At 34.5% G+C, this 21,187-nt stretch overlaps 1 protein-coding gene across 1 annotated transcript in view; it reads right to left on the bottom strand.

The window, feature by feature from the left end:
• MYCBP2 (MYC binding protein 2) overlaps positions 1 to 21,187 on the bottom strand; it is a 175,664-nt gene that overhangs the window by 36,056 nt on the left and 118,421 nt on the right. Inside the window, exons 51-55 of the mRNA XM_064408498.1 lie at positions 19,759 to 19,875; positions 18,848 to 18,988; positions 11,058 to 11,282; positions 10,019 to 10,151; positions 7,218 to 7,343 (exon numbers count right to left, since the gene is read on the bottom strand). Of these exons, the coding sequence (XP_064264568.1) occupies positions 7,218 to 7,343; positions 10,019 to 10,151; positions 11,058 to 11,282; positions 18,848 to 18,988; positions 19,759 to 19,875 (742 nt within the window). The remainder of the gene's footprint in view (positions 1 to 7,217; positions 7,344 to 10,018; positions 10,152 to 11,057; positions 11,283 to 18,847; positions 18,989 to 19,758; positions 19,876 to 21,187) is intronic.

The raw sequence follows: 21,187 nt of genomic DNA, 5'->3' as shown, positions 1-21,187 counted from the left end.
AACTGATTGCACAATACTGAAAGGACGTATTGAGGAACTCCTGACAAGAATGGCAGGAGTTGATGATGGATGGTTGGACTGCAACTCTGCAACACAAACTGGAAAGGAAGCAGCCTGACAGACACTGTATTGAACAGCAGCCCAGCACTGCAGCTTCTGCTGGACAGGAAGCAGTACCTCAAGCAAACTGCCAGGGCTGCACTGGAAGAAGGTTAAAATATCAGAAGTCACAGGAGTCCAAAGTTTTTTAGCCCAGAAATTCATTCCTCATTTGCAGTATGAACTCAGGTGTGAGGAAACATGGCAAAAAGGTCTAACACTGGTGACTGCAAAGTCTCTCACTTCCCTCCTTAACTCCAGAGCTCAACAGCCAATCATCAAATTTTGGTAACTGATGCTGGGCAGCACGCCAAGATCCTGTTACCCACACTTGCCACATCTAAGGAGATTTATGACCTAGCACATTGCTGAAGGTTGGGAAACAAGATCTTCCATGACCCCCTACGCTTCCACATTTCTCCTACATTCAGAACTCAAACAGAAATTCGAGTCTTCTATGCTTTTAACCAAGTTCATTGACAAATAAATCAAGCAACCAGTAATAATCTTGTGGGTATAGGAATTTGCAGTCAGAAGCAAATCTGTTACTGATGATCTTCCAAACTTCTCAGAAGCAAGCATAAGCAGGCTGCAGTAATTACAGCCTGTTTTGGTCAAATATCCAAGGAAGAAACATACATAAGCTTGCGATCTCAATGGAAAAAAATTCTTGCTAAGGCTCCAAGTCAATACAGATTTCCCTGTACTCCAAGGTAAGTTTTGCCAGCTCTTCTACCTTTTCTGCCCTTTTGGTTGCACACAAGACTGACAAAGAACTAAAATAAATGGCAAGAGTACCTTAATTTTGTCTATCCCTGTGAAAAAGAAAACAATCTCTTGTATAATATGTCTGAAAATTAGCAAAGGAATTAAGCAGGACAGAACAATCAGCCCTTCACAGGTTTCTAGCAAGTAAGACAAAACCGAATAACAGTTTCTCTTTTGTTTTTTCTAATATTACTTCTGCAACAAATTCTTTGATATAACACAGAGTGCTGCTGTAACTCATTTATGATGTGAAAGGAGTAACAGAGACACATTTTATTTCTTCAAGCATCATATCTCAGGAGGCAACTGTCCTAAACTGTAATATTTCTGAAAAAAAGAAAAAAAAAACCCAACCAAAAAAACAAACTAGACACTGTGTTGGAGGATAAAAGGTTATCACAAATCCTTTCTTTCTTTCTTAAGTGAAAGATGAATTTGCAAACCAAACCTCAAGGACAGAAAAATCTGCTGAAAAACCAGCCACCTACAAACACTTCTAAGGAAAACTATAATCAGTCACCAGCACAAAGTATGTTTAGATAATATCAAGATTTTTCTTCCTATTATAAAAATCTAAATTAAGGAAATAATTCTAGAGGGCATTCAGCAGGATCCTAGCTTTCCTCAGAATTATGCCAAACCAAATTTCTCCCCAGGAGTAGAGATATCTGAGGAAGAACAGAAAATGTAAACAGTAGACTGATCTATTTAGGCTGACTTGCAGTCAAGATTGGCATTTAGTATATAACATCTGGAGACAGGGAAATCTAGGCTGGCACAACTTTTTTCAACTATTAGACTATCATTAGTCCATTTAATGAAACAGTATATTGACTATAAACATTCATTTTAATTTTAAAATCTATCTTTACTGCAGGAAGCACTTAAGGATGGAGCACATAATTGGAAACTAAAACTAAGCATGTCTAGGGCAAAAATTCAATTGACTTGATGTAGACTCTTAAGATATGTTGTTTAGTCGATTTGACTTTTAATTACATGTTTGGTAACAGGAGGCTATGAAGTGATTTAGAAGTAATTAATTAAAATTGTATACTTAAAATGAGTTTTTGTTACACTTCTAATATAACTGCATAAAACTATTAAGTGAACAAGTATATTGATACAGTCTTACAGGCATCCCTGACTATATGTTGAATTTGGATGAACTTGCAAATGGAGGATGAACAGATTTGCAAAAGACTACGGAAATTTAAACAAGAAATCTCCCATATTATTCTTAAATTTTGTGAAAACAAAAATGTTAGTATTTCTCTCCTTTTAAGAATAATTTACATTATCTGCATCAAATCTGACACTGGATAATAAACTGTTTAAAAAAAAAGCCTTTGTATCAAATCATAGTCAGTGACCAGTACACCAGCTCAGGTTGACAATTTATTCCCTTCTGGAAGGGCGAATCACCAAATTGGTTGAGACCTTCTACTAAGCTAAGATCCCAAATCAGACACCAGTTCAAAAAAATTTTCTAGTTTCATCATTTTTTTTTATTTGGTAGACCACCAGTGTTCATCCCCTACCTGACAAACAACAGGCTTCCATTTGATTTGGATCCTTATTAAAACACAAAACATGGATTCACCTTACTGAACACAGTTTATCTACACATCTTGGACAGAGAAATCCATTAAGCAAGATCTTGTTGGGCAATCAAAAATGGTGCTTTTGTTTTCATACAATATAGGTCTAAATGCTAAAGGACATATAATCTGAAATTTGAAATAAGACAATTAGGGTTATTTTTGATGTACAGCTGAGTAACTGATTTTACCTTGTTGAACAATAGGAAAAAAACTGAAAAGTGATGGGAAAGAATAAATATTTGACAAATTCTCAGTGAGGGTGTGCTGATGTCACTGGCAGTCAGCTGTTTTATCTGAGTTTGGAATATTCTGCTGGAATGGTGTAAGCATTAGGAGGTTGGTCTAAGTCCAGCAGAACTACACAAGATCACAGTCAAAAGACTTCTGACAATCCTCATAAAAGCGAATTAGAAACCTTAATCTAGCTCTCACATGAAAGACTTCACTGTCACTTCAATAAGCTGAGCTGGAGAGATGCAGGGCTGCATATACACAGACATTGAACTGACTGCCAGGGTCAACAAGGAAGTCCTAAGGCACCTCAGAAAGACAGTTTGTGGGAGACAGGGATAAAGGAGTATTCCTGTGACCTGTGCTGTAACTGTTCTGCATGTAAGAGAGAATTTAGTACAGTATCAGCTATCCATCATGAATGCTGAGCTTTTAATTTTCATTAATCAAAACAGCTTCCTGTCCTCCCATCAGTAATCAGGTTAGCTGGTATTCACCTCAACAAGCAAACTTTCATTACCATGCCAACCCTCTGAGCACCCCACAGAAATTATTTCTTATGAGTAGCGCCAAGTTATTCCCACTGTCCAGCTGCATCGCTAAAGTTAGAAGCAATGACAAAAATTGAAATTTAGGAAGTAAGAAAAGTTAATACCTATGTACTTACTGCAGTAAATTACTGATGTTAAAAGAATTATCAACATTTTGTACCATATGAAATATTTAACTTATTTATAAACCAGAATTGCATAAAATATTGGAAATGCACTTTCATGACTTGTCTATGGTGAAAAACACATACAAACCCAAAACACTGTCAATATAAAAATTAAAGTTGAACAAGTATACTTCTTTGGGAGCATTACCTCACATGCTTCTCAATCATGAAAAACTTAAAAAAAAAAAAAAACAAAACCAGAAAGGTGCACTGTGGGATGATTAGTAGCTGGTAAGCAACTGAGAACAGCAATGTCAAAGCTGCAGAAATGGACTGATGAGGCAGGTAAGGCTGACAAACTTACTCTGAAGCTGTGGCTGAGGCTGCTGGAAGGAAAGGGGCTGTCCGAACACAAATGGACTGTGGACAAGGGAAGAGGGAGGTTTTGCAGCTTGATCAAAGATGGAAGGAGCTGGGAGATTTGGCCGTGACTGAATGGAATTCAGTATGGCACTCAGTTGGTCACCTGTAGTGGGCAAAACAGTCAAAACTACAACCTGTTACCTGTCATTCTCCAGAAAGGCAGAGTAAAATGGTGCTCAAAGTTTAAATGATGATAATAAAGCTCATAAGTCTCGTTTAGCCACATACAACTCTGGTTGTGGCTAAACATAAAAATCCCACTCCATGCATGGCAATAAAATTACTGGTTTTTAAGGCTCATGGATATTTTACTGCAGTTATTTTAAACATTTCAAAATAGAGATTTATATTTGCCTTGCTTAAAAATGAAGAGCAGCCAAAGAAAAAAACAGAAATCCCTAGCATTTACAGTAATACACACATGCAACAGTACATGCAGAAAAAACATTAGAAAAACTGATGAGAAGGGAAAGCTAACATGTAATTAGGCTTTGGCAAATGTATTTCTGTGCCAATGCTTTGGTAAATATTTGCTCATTTTTGCCAATATTTTTAAAACTATTCTGTTGGTTTTGGAGGTCAGATTGAAGGTAATTTTAAAAATCCATGAGTACCGCTTAAGAAACCGGAACTGGTTTTCTGAAGAATTACCTACATTTGCTGTGAGGCAAATGAAGGCCTTCAACAAAACTAGCATTTTAAAATCAAGAGTTTTATTTTCTGAATGTCAATTTTCAAAAAACTCTATGTGAGCATTAGAAATACATGATGCCTCAGTAAGAAGGCTACACCATGTTGTAACTCGAAGTATACTTAGTAATATGAGATAGGAAACACCTGAGATTCTCTCAAATTCTTGATTGGAACCAGACAAATCCTAACAATGCCACTTTATTCTGAAAATTCCTATGACTTTGACAGCATTGTAGAAAACCTAGTAAAGAATTTTAGCAGCTAACACAGAATTTAGATTTTTGCATTATTATCAAATATCTTTTTAAGGAATTGAGAAAGACCAGTAGATGTATCAAACCCAGTACTACCTAAGAACTTCTAAGTTGAATTTATTTTCTTGATATTTTGGGTTAAAAAGTAAGAAGACAAAAATACCAGAAAATTGCTGGAATGTCCTTCTAAAAAAAAATCATCTACAGGAATCAATGAATCAATTTTATTTCACTGCTTTGGAAGTAGCATACCTAAAAACTACTTTCAGCAGCTATCATTCCTACCTTAAAAACTCAGAAGTGACTGAACAATCAGGTCTAGGGTGGGGTTTGGACCTAGGTGATCTCTAAGGCCCCTTCCAACCCCAGCCATTCTATGATTTACATGTCTGACAAACTATTATTCTTAAATGTAACATGCCTAATTCCTAAAATGAGTAATTATTTTAAAGGGAAGAATATCTGAGAAGAAGTTGAAAGTCATCTGTCCACAACAATCAAATATGGAGGTAGGTAGGGCCAATCATGTCGAATATTAAAAACTTGCCTGTAACACAGAAAGCTGGAAGAGAGAAGACAGCTAAATCAAACAGATTCTTTGGGAAGTCAAGTCTTCTTTTTTGCAGGTAATATTGTAAACCTAAATTAACAGTTTTACAGTAGGAAACCCTATTACCTACTGTAGAACTACATACATATTATGGTGATCTTCAGATTTGATCAGTTATTTTGAAACACGCTTAGATGGGACTGAATTTTTATCAAAACCAGGACATTCGGATAGAAGTACTTTTAAAAAACAAGCCCCTCCAAAAGAACTGCTTCCTTCGGAAATTCCCCTAAGAGATTGTTCCTGTGCCTTCCATTTCTAATTTTTCACAAAACTCAGAGCTTCTTAGACCTGAGAATACAGAAAGACTGCATACAAAGTAATGGTACAGCTGAAGAATTCTATTTTTGGGAAAGTAAGACCATTATTCTTTCAATATAGCTGCCAACAACTCTCCACTCTTGGGCAATTCAGAAGGAAATACAGTACACAGACTGCATGAAGTCATGTAGCTGAGCTGCTCATTCACACTAAATGTCACAACTTGAGGGTATCTTGAGAAAATAATGCATACAAAATAGTACGGAATGCAATGCCAGGAGTAGCTTCCAACTGTTTTGTAACTATATTATCCCAAAGAAACACCTTTGAACTGCTTAAGATGTAGTAAAGAGAATCACAATGTCTTCAGAAATCAGGATGCCTGTTAACATAGCATAGTCATCTCAAAGAGTTTATCTTTGGACAGCACAGAAGAAAAAAAATGTTGTCTTAATACATTTTTGCAGAAAAATCAACAGATAATATTTCTGCACTATTACACAATTGACATTGAGAGACAAGCTGTAATACTGCCTCACATCTTAGATACTTCCACTTTTGTGATTCCACCACTACTCTGCAATGAGTATGGATGAACTGGGAAAAGAAGGTTTAAAAGGCTCTATAAAACAAAAGGAAAATGCTTCAACTTATCCAGCCTTTGTCCAAAAAAGAGGGTGTCCTATAACAATGCACAGACAAGTACGAACCACTCTCTACAGAGCAAACCACTGTGAAATGTTGTGACATTAACAGAATAGACTATTTAGGAATAATTATTTTCCTAATCTTCTCTCCTTTAAAATAAGTTTTAAGTTATTTTATTCAGGATACCATGAAGAAATATATGCTGGTGCTAAAAAAAACATAGCACACCTTAGGCCCCTATTTGTAGTGGCATAGACAATAGCAGTGTAAGAATAATAGAGCTCCATGTTTCAGGAATGTTTCTCAAGAACCTCATGGAAAAAGTCCCTTCTGTATTATTAAATCTGCTAGAACTAACAAAGAAATGAACAGAAGTCATGCAGATTGAGTTTCTTTTGATGGCTTTTACATATGTGTTTAGATCTTGCCAACAAAACAAACCATGAATAAAAAAACCAATTCTTTTATATCAGTAAAAAAAATAGAATTTATTTATTTCCCAGCAGTTCTAACTGGTATCCATGTGATTGAAAGGTAACTTCAGTCTTACAACTTCTTTTTTTAATTTCACAACAAATTTTAAATGGATGTTTTATCTTGTCAACCCACTAAAGGCACTTAAAAATTGTCAAGTCAGATGACAAATGTTTCTGGACTTTTAAAAACATGTGCTTTCTAAATCAAATAGTTTTCTAATCTTGTTTTACATGTATTTTTCATTTCAGCATCTCAGTTTTGTGCCTACCACTGCAGAAATCCAAAACTAACGTCCAAATCTTTGTTAATCCTTTTCATACAGAATACTTAGACTGAGTGAAACTAAAGCAGAGAAAAAAGCACTTTTTTCTCTTCAAAATAACAATTTGCAATTCATTATACTATTGTTTTGGAGAAGACCTGTGGTGCCTCAAAAAGCAGAAAATTACTAATAAAATAAAGCTATTAAAAATATGAGTGTAAAAACATACCTTTGTTATTTCCAAGGCCATAATCAAACCCTTGTCCATTACTACAGCTTGTCCCCTTACTGAAAGCTTGTATTGAAAAAGGACTTGGGGGAGGAGTCTGCACATTTTGATCTAGAAGGACTTGCTCTGTAAAAAAACCACATCACTTCAAAGTTAGACCTGAGTAATGGATTTACACTAGAAAGATGAGTTACAAAGCAAAAGGGAGATATTTATTTTCACTGATAGCACTCTTCCTCTCGACTAAATTTTCTTCAAAAAAGCTCATATCTGCTCTTCAAAACTTATGCTCTAAAAATATTAAGACAGAGGACGTAATACTATGTAGACTGTTTTTTGTTTGACTGAGTTGTTGCCAGCTATGCTATTATTTAACACCTTTTATTTCCAGAAACATTATTCAGCAGTGCTTATTCTTTGGACAGCAATTGTTAAAATCCCTTTGACAAAGCAAGGTGGAGAAAGGATGGTTTTCAGAGGGACAAACTCAGAGCCAATAAACATTTAATTGCGGCTACCCCCGATAGTTCATGGAAAACAAGAAATTTTTTCCTGACAGATTTATTTGTATCTGTAAATGAGTACTATAATTTTACTTTCTGCATGACACTAAAGCAACCTCCAACCCAAAGGAGTATGTAATAATATTCAAAACTGCAGCAGAATTAAAACAAATGAGACAGAATCCACTTGACTATTCAGATTTACAGAGAAATTACTGACTTAATTGGTCAAAAATACCATTCCAACTGACAATATATATGAAAGCATTCAAAGGAAATATCCCAAATGCAGGTTTAAAAGCTTGAGCTGGAATCTTGAATTTTTTTTTCTTGCCAGTGTACTAAAATTAATATGGATAAAATAAAAAAACCCACAACTCTTTAAAAAGCAATTTTTAAAAAATTGCATTTCACGACAAAAGCATTTTGGAGTACACACTCTACATAACTTACTCAAGTTAAAAATAAATTTTGAGAGAAAGCTGGAAATTTAAAGTCAGTTTATAAAACAAAGGATCTAGAATTTTTTCAATCAGAGCTACTCTAGATCTTGCTGTAGTACTTTACTGGATACCTGGCTACAGACCTAGCTATTCAGTCTTCTGCCTTGTCTCTGACAGAAACCCTACGCATTAGGGGAATTTAATTATAATTTTATTAAATAATGAAAATATGAATGTAATGTGAAAGATGGTGTTATTCATGGATAAAAAAATGGACATTTGCAAATCTAGCTAGAGCTCCTGCAGATTCTTATTATTTTCCTCTACCAAAAGCATTGAAACTGATGATAAATTATTGTGAAATAATTTCATTGCAAATAAGAACAATCAGTTTAAGCTAACTTTCAAATATGGCGTAAGTGCATGAAATTTTACATGGCACTGAGGTGGACTAGGAACCTAGAACAGGTTGAAAAATCTCAGTAATTGCACTGATAACTGCTTAAACTGCTTTAGCTGGATGCACAGGAGACATCCATCTTCACCCTACCTGTAAAAAGAGACTCATCTAGAAAAGATTAACAACTGGTATATTGAGGCGCGGGATTCATATCAGGAAGTTTCTAAGATGGTATTTCTATGAGCTGTATTGAAGAAATGCCACTACAGAGTTTTGTCCTCAAAGGCTGGAGCTTGCATTTCTGTTTTTCTGTGAGAGCAATTCTATATTCCAAGATGTCCTTCAGTAATAGTGCCTAACCATTAAGAATTTGAAGACACATCTTCAAACAAGGGTTCTGTTTAAAGTCTTCCTGATTTGTGATTCTTTCTTAGAACACATATATACTTTGAGAAATTTAAGACAACATGAAATGATAGGTCAAATACTGAAGATGACAAGACTACTTAAAAATGCAAAATACTGTCAAGTTATTTAAATGTATTTCTCAAAATAAGCACTCTGCAACAGAAATTTTTGCACACTGATTAATATATTAATTTCAGATAAATTATCTTCTAATGGAAAAGCAAACAACCCTGTATAAAAATAGAAAATAATGAATTTATCAACCCTATTATTGAATATGTGTACTTTCAAAAATAAGGCACTGTTCCAATTCACAATTATTCAGTTTATGGAATCTACTTGGGCTCTTCGAGCATCTCAGAACTTGGTATTATCAGACATCACTAAAATTAGAAAAGCTATAACTTTTACAGGAGTGTTTGAACTTATTATGTAAACATTTATATATTTAATGAAAAACTCTTGGCTATTTCCTTTCTTTGCAGAAGGTTTTACACCTGAAAGTCAAGTTGCAACAGCCTACAGAAAAAACTTATGTTTCAGCAAGGAATTGCTTTGTTCTAATACAGTAATATGATGATAATTGTTAGAGTATCTATGTGTGAAATCAATTTCAGCACCAAATGTCAAAACCAGAAAAATGGCAAAGAGTCTGTTAAAACGAACAAATAAGAGGTTGACAGTAAATGTGACCTAAAAATACAAGCAGAATATTACTGCTGAAGTCAAAGCTTTTCATAAAGACACGTTTTGGAAAACAGATGCATAAAAATTAACCCCAGAGCTAAAAGAAAAAAGATGGTTAAAATTATTGTCCAAAACTGGTAAAGAAGAAATAATATGGAAATATTTTGACTGTTTTTAAAAAAATCATTTAAAGAATGTTTATAAACACTTTTAAGTCTTACCGTGCAACATAACTCAAATGAAAATACACAAGGTAATGTTGTACCCGCTCAAAACCCAGATACTTCTTTATTTCTCCTGTTTAGATTGCTTATTTTTTTAAAAGTTAATTTAAAAAAATAAAAGAAAACAACCACTTGCCATCTTCATGTCGAAGGTACTGGTTTCCACCTCTGTCTCTAGCTAATGACCATGCCTCGCCTTCATCACTTTCACAGAACTCTACCATGCTGTTCTTATCCATTTGCACCCACGTACCTTCTGAATTAGTCACCTGATGCACACACATAAAAAAGCAGAATTTATTGACTTCTCAGATAATTCAGTAGTATGATTCAGCAACTATTTATAGTATCTGGAAAATACATTAAATTTCAATCTATTGCAAAGTAAATGTTAAAAAAAAAAGTTTCTTAAATTAAGGCCACAGGCTGAGGCAGACTGAAGTACCAAACCTATTTATGGCATATTCACATTTAGGAATAATTCCAAAAATTTTAGACCTATTTATGTTCAGAAGAAGCAAAAACACCAACACCACAACTTCAGAAAACTTCAGAAAATCCATATAAGCCTAAATAAAACTTGAGGGAAATAGTCAACAAGATATACCTTCTAATCGATGGTGGCAACAGGAGATAATAACAAGATAAACATGAAAGGTTTTTGTAAGTATGAATTTTGTTCCTGATATTATATTTAGGAAATAGCATGACACACTTCATCCTTAAGCCCTTCTTAACCATAAAACACCACAACTGGACAGCCCAGAACAATAACAATAGTTCAGCAACTAAACAAATTAATACAATCAGTAAAGAGAAACAGCAATTTGTTAAATGGTTAAGTCCTAGGAAAACATTTTATAATGAAACAGATTTCTTTCAAAGAATAGAACAAAAGTAGATCAAGAAACACAATTTTGTAAGGAATACTGTAACAGAAATACATAAGCAAGCACAGGCAACTGCAGTGCAATTTTAACACTATTCCAATCAATGCAAAAAGGCAAGAGACATGACTGCATTAGTACTGCTAACATAAACCAAGTTCAAAGGCCAGTATTTAGCATGAGGAGGGGAAAAGCAAACCTGAAGAGAAGCAGATTCTTTTGCTGTGGTTACTACTGTTATATACTGGTATCTATGAAGACATGAACTGAAGCTACAAGGATCCATACCTCGCCCACTGCCTTGACTTTGTTTCCCAGAACTAACATTCCAATTGGGATACCTCTAAGGTTAGGGCAGCTTCTGATGTTGTGACCTGATGGGCCAGTCTTCACTACCTTGTACACTCCAGGTCCACCTCGAAGGAATGGCATGTCTTGTTCTTGCATCACTGCTTCCTGTGGGCAGTGTGAATTTAGGTCTTTGAAAAAATCATCAGCATTAGACCTAGATTCCTGAGAAATTAAAAAAAGGCAAAACAGAAGAGAATAAAACCTATTAATACCACCTTTAAACTACTGAGATAAGAAATACTTATGTGAAGACTACAAGAGGTAAATTTCAAAGTTAAAGGAGATCCTAGTCACCATGCTAATTTTAGTGTGCAGTGCTGAACAACTACTAAACTGCATATTACTTGAATTACTCCTGAAATTACTCTTCAGGCAAAAGTAGTATAAAGGTAACCATTTATATAAAAATAATAGTTCATAGCTAACATCAGATATAAATTACTTAATGTAACTGCTTTCACTAAACCTTCATCCTTGCTGGCATTTCTCAGGATACACACTCATTCCTCTAGCTATATTTGTGACATTTTCTTGAAGTCTGGGGCTATGGAAAGGGAATTCAATATTATTTCATATTATTTGCTGATGAAATATATATCCAAACCTGAAGTAATAAACACTTTGAATTTCTTACCAAAAAAAAGGGGTAGTTACTAAAATAAGAGAAAAATTAGCATAAATTGTTGAGCCAGCAACAGCTTAACTGAAAGGCTTTTGTACAAAAAAACATGAGAATGGGAGTAACAAATGTGCATTTATTTCAGAAGAATGCAAGTAAGAAGCAGGAGCAAGTTGCATTATACTTAAAGTCACAGGTACCTTTAAAGGAACATATGAAAGTTACAAACTACATAATGTCCTGCTGGATGAATCCAGTGGTTCACCTCATTCAGTCTTCTGTGTTCAGCAACAGAGGATGCTTTTTAGAAGCAGCATAAAAACCTTTACTAGTGGTCTGTCCCTTATATACCAATAGCATTTAAAATCTTTTTATTATGGATGTTACAGGGTATACCCTATTTTCTTTACTGTCTATTTATCAATCTGATTTCTTGAAATTTAATTTCTTCTGAATATGCTGATATTTTCTGCCTTGACAATCTCACACAAAAATAACTTCCAGGAGTTCACTTCCTGTTGTGAAGAGGAATACTTTTTTGGTCAGATTTAAAGCAAACTTCTGGTTACATTATTTACTTTTAAATGAATGCAAATTTCCTCTGATCTCTTTAATTATCATGTTTTCAGCTTTTTTTGGTATGGAAGCCTGTGTACTGTGTCCAGACTAACACAGCAGTTTTATAGAGAAATGATTCTATTATGTAAATATATCACTTACAATGCAAGTTAATGCAAACTGAGGTAAACTGGTTTGAGGGGAAAAAAAAGTTTGAACATAGTTTAGATCTTGACATACTAAAGTCTGCTATTCTGGAGAAAAAGAACCAGTGGACAAACAAGTTTTAAAATCTCTAAACCAAAATGTACTTCACATTATTGTCTTCATTACAAAGTTTGTTAAAAAAATCCATCTCAAAACATTACAGAACTGATATTCAGACACACACCTCTAGAGTCAATTTAAACAGCTTAACTGTACATAACATGTCATGTTTCTAGAATTCAATAATTAAAAAAAACATTAAGAATCTGCAGAGTATTTATTAAATATCTGTGTGGTGGCTTTACTCATACAAATATCATCTTATTAGATGCTGCAACTTTATGTAGGGCCTCCAGCAACAGAAAAAAAAATTCCCAGTAAATTCTGCTCTAAGGAAGAATGAAAGGCTTTGTTATGTTACTAGGCCATCTCTCCGAATTTTTAATTTGGTTTGTTAAAAAAGGAGAGTGCTACTCATGAATTAATAAAAATTCAATAATCTGCCCCTGTATTTTTTTCTCATTTTAGAAGAAAGAGACACAGATACAGCACTGAATGCAAATCTGATATTTCCTATAAAAATAAGTCACAGTAAAACAGACTTCAAAGAATATTTAGCATAAAGTTGAGTCATAAGGTGCATTCTGAAAACACAAGACAGTGTGACTGTTCCTGTAATTTAACTCACCTTAGGGGGTAAAGCTTTGGAAGTCCATGAAAAAAAGTCCAAATCCCTTACTCCTTGGCTAGCATTAAAGACATTCTGAGCAACAAAGTTTGAAAAAAAGAGACATATATCAACAAAGAAATGGGAACAAAGAAATATTGGAGGAAGAAGCTCAAAGTACTACAACGCAAACTTTCTCATCAATTAAATGTACTGGTAGAATGTTTTGCAAAACGGGAAAGTTTTGTTTTCCTGATCAAGTCACCTGAGTCCACTGCTCACCATGGCAAATCATCCATTACACAGAAACAGTTTAGTATGTCAAAAGCTCAAAATGGATGTAGTGTGTCATGCCATTTACTGAAATTAAGAGCCAGACATCTCTTACAAAGCTTGAGACTTCAGACACAGAAAAATCTCATATTTCTGTTACAAAGAAATGGTAGCTGGTCCCATCACAAACCAGCTTTCTAGCGAGATGGTCTCCTGTTCTGAAAGATGATTTCAACCAGTGCAGGACAAGTGCACACAGAATTTTAGTCACCCAGTCAGAACCAAAGAGATGCAGAAGGGCTAAGCTCTCTGTTGCTGAAAGGATTTCACTTGCACAGAATGATTTCACCAGTTTGCACATCAAAATTGTACTTTTTACTGGAGCCTAAAATTTCAGTGCTACATGGAGAACGATTGCTAAGATTCCATTAGTTGTAAAACATACAATGCATTAACTAGTTTGTTATGAATAATTGTAACCCAAATATAGCTGCCAGAGAGACATCACTGATTTTATAACCAATTGCCCATGCTATAGGAATAAGCACTGCTGTTCTGCTTAATTTTTCCTCCCACAAAACAGTGAGGACAGCATTTTTTCATCACTGGAAAACATGAAAAAGAAGCCATCTTGTCTCCATAAGCTAGTTCCTGTTCATTTCAAAGAAATTTTCACAGTTTCTGTCAAATGAAAGAATAGTATACATATAGCAGTAGTAACAATTGTATTTATGGTATTTGTGATGGAATTCCTTTGACAACACACCCATATCATCTATACGAACCAAAGTATCACAATCTAATTTCCTATCCCATCCTGATATGGGAACCACATGAAATCCCTGCTCTGCAGCCACATTAAAATTTAACAGTAGCTAAGGCAGTAAATCCTTTCAGGCAGAAACAAGTACAAAACACCCTTGGCATGCTTCATCTGTATTCCTTGAAAAAGCACTAACATGTTAAAAGTAAGCAAATCTACGCTTTTATCACATCTACTATATACTGCTTGCAAACATTAAGTTTCAATAATACAAATTATCTGCCATTTTGACAAAGAGAGGGAAATTGTCACAACACCAGCATTTCTTTAGAATTGAGTACCTTTACCCAGAACTGAAGGAGGTAGCCATGAACTAGTGATATATGCTCTGGGGCACTGGGGAAGGTGAGGAGGGTCTCGGATATGAATATTAGCAAAATAAAGGTTTATCAGCTTGACATAAAACTATGGCAACTATAAAAAGCCTACACGTGCCTCATGAGTGTATTTCACAGGCATCCAACCTACTTAAACTGTCTGGTTCTATTGCTTTGCAGCATATCTCTTTTTTTTTTTTCTGATGGACTTCCACTGAAAAACTTGGACTATCAATACCTAAAATATTTAGGCATCATTACAAAGGTCTGTTTTTCTCCATCACATAGCTCTATGTGTAAAACACACAAGGGAAACCAACAGCAGTGAAGTGGGACCATGCTGGCTTAGAAACACCAAGAAGATCAAACTAGAAGTTCTCCTTTGCTCTGTGAACTTGAGAACCTCCTGCCTATCATAACAGTGCACATCAATTCAGATGAATAGATCAGGCATCTATTTGGGAGCTAAGTTTTCATTCTAAAGAAACTAATAGATAGAATAAGGACTAAATTCAAAGCTTCTATCATCTGTAGATTTATTTAATACTTTCCTTCAAGACTTTACCTTCCAAAACCTAAAACTAATTTTAGAAATTCATACTTTTCCTGATAATTTCGAAGTTTCAGAGATTAAATTAAAAAATTAATTTGTTCTGCCATGAAAAATCATCAGTCCATTAGGAACCATTTAAAACTTCAGTTATTATTTTTCAAAGCTAAGACTTATCTTAAACAGCCATCTTGACATTTTACCCAACACAGTCTTACTCTTCAGTTGCTTTCCCTTTTGGTTAAAAGAATGGCAGATTTTTTTGTCAATCTCCTGCAGTGTTTCCACAGAACATTCAGGTTTCTGAGGTTCTGTGATCAAGCACTGGAGTCTACATACTAATTTTGATTATTTCTTCCATTGCCAAAATGGCCTGAAAAACTTGTAGTTTCACAATCCTTGATTGCCTGTGGTGGCCAGGGAATGTAATATTGTAGCTGGACATCAGGGTGCAATAGTTCTTCTTATAAAATTTTAAATTTAAAATGAAGAAGTGAGAACTTAGAATGTGATTTTTTTAAAATACAAGTTCCAGAGTTTGACCAAGATGAATTTCTATTTCTTCCTAGTGCGCACTGTTTTATATCATATGTATCTTTCTACTAAGCACCATGTGTAAGCATGAATAATTCAAACTGTCTTCATAAGGAATTTTATAAGTATACAAATATATGTCAAGAAGAAAACAGGTGATAATCAACACTGCCGAGAACCTGTACTGTTTTTCATCTGCTCACTGTTCCATAATACAGTGAAGAAACAGAATAACTAAAACTTTTAAAAAGGTTTTTATATATTTGCCAAAATGTACTGAGAAATTTTATTTACTTAAGGAATTGATAATAAAAAGCCAGTATATTTAAACATGATCAAGTAATGTAATTGGAAATGACAAGTCTGCCCATGCAGAGTTGAATAGAAAATGGAGTCTAGTAGAAATCATGTGACATCTATTTGAACATGGCCCAGCTCAAGCATTTGATCTTCCCTTTGCATTTTCTGTCACACGAGACTTTCTCCAGTCTTCCTTTTAAGCCAAAACTGGTTGGACAGCTTGGCTCCAAAAAATCTCACACAATCACAATTTTTTCTACTGCATTCTGCTCATCGTGTCATTCAGCTACCCAACTCAACAGGATGGAGCAGATATGAATTATATCACAATTTAATTTAACAAAACTTTAGCATTTATTACTTAATTGAATATCTTTTTTGACATAAGTCATTCATCTCCAGAGAAACGAGAGAATCAAATTTGACAACTTGCAAACAGTCTTTTGGACAATTCCAAGAAAAAAATGTGTAACTTGAAATATTTTCAACCTAGTAATCACCATAAACAAGATTTTAAATTTCCTACCAAGAAAGCAGTATCTGTGCAAAGGAAGGATCTAGCAAGAAAGCAGTATATGCTAGACTAGCATGTGGTAAAGACTTTAGGCATTCAAAAGTCACCCTCTGAACCTTATCTTTTGTCACCTTTAAAATATAAAATGTTAGAGAACTATTTTCTTCCTTTTTCCTCTTATTATTGTGAATCAAATAAACAAATCTTACTGCTTATATACTGTCATAATGAAATTGAAGTTTCAGGATATGCTAAGTCCTCTTAAAAATACGAAAATTAGAGCCAGGCCAGGAAACTTTTCTGACAGTAGCTCAAAACACATTTCTTGTACATGCCTACATTGTTGTAAGAGTTGTTCTCATAACCCTTTTGCTGTGTTGGCTGCCACTTACAGAGCAGAAGCTAAGAAAGCATGTGACTTTTAACTTGTGTCAGTCAAGACATGTGACTGTTTACCTAAAAGAAAACTAAGCATTTCTAAAGCTCATAACAGTCTAAAGGGTAACAAAACTAATTCACAAGAGTGTTTAACACTCTTTGGTTTAACCCTCAAAACAAAGAGAGAATCTTTCATCTGAACTTTACACAAAATGTTTGAAAACAGAATGTTGTTTTTCACATTTGATTGTACATGACCTCCTTATTCACATGAAATTGAATTTTCAAAATCATGTTATCAAGATTGAATGTTCAGTTATTCATGGCAGACATTTCTTTCCAGGCTTCTCTCAAGGACCACAGCATATGCTCTTCCCTAGAACCACATGTATACCAGAGCTGTATGAAATACGCCAAGCAGTAAGTTCTTGCTAATCACAGACAACTGCTGAGCTCAAAAATAATCCCTTCTACAAGTAAAAAGGTATTGAAGATAGCTAAACTAAAAGAAAAACAAAAACAACAACAAAAAAAACACACAAAAACCCACACAACTAAGAAATCTACCAGACTATAATACCCCTCTAGATACACAATATTTACTGAAGTTAGTTATTTAGTCAACATGAATTCACTTTTACCATGGATGAACTGGTAAAATTCAACTCCTGCACAGAACTATTAATATTTCACGGAAGTATAATATAGGAATTTTCTAATGGCAACCAATTTCTAAGGCAAAAAATACAGGCAAAATTGTAAAGCCGAATTTTCCCATGTTTTCATACATTCTACAACAGACTAGAAAAACACTGTGATGACAGGCATATCTGAGTGACTGATTTCTGAGTACATAAATAATTTGCTTCCCAAATCTAAAATTAAAATAATTTCCCAAACAAGGATTCTATTGAAAGAAATCTACAAATAGAAATATATCAACAAATAATTTGTAGACAAGAAGACCTTGTCACATCATGTAACACTATTTGGCAGAACAGCCAAAGGACATTTTGAATTTCCAAATTTAGCTACTAGCAAATAGCCCAATTTCACTGGGATTGGGAATATCTCAGTTCTCTACAACCAAAAACACGTACAGCATAATATTACTGGTCTCAGTGTTTAATTTAATGAAGTATTTCTCAACTATCTTCAACTGCAGCAGAGGCTTACTCAGATAAGATGACAAATCAAATCTAAATAGCAGTATCAATTACATCTGATTCTCACATTCTGCCCAGAAGAAAACAAGCTACTGCCCACTCAGGGCAATGCATGAAAACAGATGAGCCAGAAAGGCCTGCACTTTCATGAATCTTTTGAGAAACACTGGTTTAGCTAATATAGCTTTTCCTTTTTTGTCTTCAACATTTTTCAAAAAACTGTAATTGGATTCCAGAAAAGATATAACCTTTAACTGTACTGATGATGATCACCAATAAAGTTATTCAAATTCTGTTTATTCCTATTATAAATTCAATGTTTGTCTTGAAGCTGTAGCTAATGAAGTAATAACTTAATGATTCAGGTATAAAAGTCACAAAAAAAAAAAATCCACAAAACCCAGAGCCTAAAGAACTTTTTTGTTGGTTGGTTCTTTTAAAAAGCAACAATTACATAGATTCACTGTAGGCTGCAAGCCTCTTCTGAAATCAGGACACCAGTGGACTACTTCACAGACAATGCTATCTAGTGTAAAAACACCTGGGGTTGCAGACCACAATTTAATACTATTCTGCTTTTATTAGCAGTCCCTGCCTTTCTCTTTCTCTTCTAGAAGAGGCTTCAATAGAAAAAGCCTCATACCTTTCTACACTCCACCCTCATTACACAGCAGCCCTCCAAAATGCAAACACATATCAGGTTGTATTTGATAATTAAAATATCATTTACCTCAGGACTTTTTGCAGCCTTAATTAAAGAAAGTCTTGTAATGAGGATAGAGTGTACTTTTGGATATTTTTCAAAGGCACCTTTTACTTACGTCAACAGGTACCAGAAGGCTCTTGCCAAGATGTTGATTAAAAGACAGACACCAGGCTTCAGTGTAACCATTCATGTTAGGAACATACTTCTTTATTGTTTCATCATTCAGCCTCAGCCAAACACCATCATCATTGTGGATCTATGGGAAACAAGCAACAAGAAGGAGCCATGCCCTCCTGTAACTGTTCTGTAGCTAGCAAGGATTAACAGACTTCAGGCAGACAATAGCAGCAAAGAAGCAATGAACCTCACAATGCTGATACAACATAAGTAGAGATGAAGAGGAATATTGACAAAATCAGAACTCCAAAGCAATGGGGAAGTATATCCTTTTATAAGTCAAGGCATGAAGATAAATTTAAATCAGATCATGCAGTAATAAGAATTGCGTTGAAATAAAAGAGGAAAGAAAGTTAAGCCTTAATAAGCTTATATAAATTCCCCACTTCCCGTTTTTCCATTGCTGGTATGACTCAGCAAATCGTAAAAATATTCCTTGCATATGAAATTATATTGTAAGAAAAATACATGCATAGCAGTCTGACACACTAGTAGTGATCTTCAGATCTTTAAGTAACAGATGTAATGAAAAGGACATCTGCATCTGCATTTTTGTGTGGAGTTGAAATAGTAAGTAGTGAAAAGCTAAATCTTAAGAGGTATTATTTTAAGATGAACTCCAGGAATTTTCTTTCCTTGTATCAGTCTCAAATGTTTGTTACACGGGTTTTGAAGTAAGTAAATTAAAGGAAATGACAGCTTGAAAAACTAAATTAGTAAATTTAGATTTTTGCAATTTATGGTCTTAAGTTGTATACGTCAGCATCTAAACATGGAAAAAACCCATTATTTGCATGAATTACCTTTACATCTCAGCCCAATTTTCAATAGAAACATCTTATGGATTACCTCATCAATGAAAGTGATGGATCCATTGACTTTCACTATGCCTATTTGCTCACTCTGAAGGGAAGGGTGGCTACGGATACGAAGCCCTGCACTGTCCTTGGCCACAAATTTGCGAACCTAAGAGAAGCAAAGAAAGACAGTAAGGAAGAAAAAAAATTGGAACAGAGCTCTCAGAGTAAAAAGAAATAGGTTTAACAGATTCTGAAATGCCAGTGACAAGACAGCAGTCTTAAGAGTTACAGTTTGTTGCTAGTTTCCCATGGCTGCTGTGTATAACTTCATTTTTCTACTATAATCAAAAAAATTACAATGTTCCAAAAAACCATAATGTAAGCATACATTGAGTTGGAAATATTTCTGTTACACCCTACAATAATCAGTACAAGCTTCTGATTTTTTTAACACACACGTTTCATCCACTGCTGAAAATTTCACCAGATTTGCATTTTCAAATTTATTATTTATTTTAACTGATCAGCCTGGGATTACCATTTCTCAGTTGTGCTACTGTAGTATTCTCTTTAGTCAGCTTTTTAACCAAAATTTGGATATTTTCCTTAACTAAAGAGTTTAAGTAGCCATTTTAAAAGAAAATTATCTTTCTACTTCTTTATCTTTCAAATAGCTATTTCAATAGTTTCTTTTTTTCCCCACAGGAAGGTTAGAGCAGAGGCTCCTTGCAATTAGCTGGACTTACTACAGCACCCTAAAATCTCCTAGTTATTATTCACTATCACATTTTTTACCATTCAAACATTATTGGCCACCTGTCCCATAGGGAACAAACCTAAGGCTTCCTATTAGTCTCTTAAAACCAGAGATGCATATATTCCATCCATATGGTATAAAACCATTTTCTTGGAATGTTATTCTCAAACTCCACAGATAAAAGCGATAAAAGTATGAGTGAAAATATGGATTTATCTATAACAACATAAAGCACAGAATGATGTGTAAGGAAGAAACTTGGTGATACATAACAAAAGGTAAAAGCTAAGTGTATGAACCTTTTTTTCCCTAAAGGAATTATTTAAGAAATTATATTTATTCTGAAGATTATTTATAAAACAAAATACAAACCCAACAAAACCCCAAAACCAGAAGCATGTAAAGGATTTCATACATAAATTACTCAAAAATGTGCAAGGTTTTGCTTATTAACAGTCCTCTTACTCGTATTACTTAGATTCTCGCAACAGACAAAGCTAAGACTTTCAATGTCCTTGTAAAATCTGAATCATTGCTGACAGCATTCTAAACACAGACAAGCCAAAAACAAAGTCTTGCAAATTAGGAGTCCTTGCATGATGTTACTTCAGAAAATCATTATGACAGTTTGCTAGAACTTGCATTAAAAACTTTAATTTAGAGGAAAATCTCACATTCCAGATTTTGAGTAGGCACAGGCCTGGAAAGAGCCTTCTTCCCT

This window comes from Passer domesticus, chromosome 2, assembly GCF_036417665.1.
Source record: "Passer domesticus isolate bPasDom1 chromosome 2, bPasDom1.hap1, whole genome shotgun sequence".
Taxonomy (NCBI): Eukaryota; Metazoa; Chordata; class Aves; order Passeriformes; family Passeridae; genus Passer; species Passer domesticus.
This window is presented reverse-complemented; position numbering and strand designations above follow the sequence as displayed.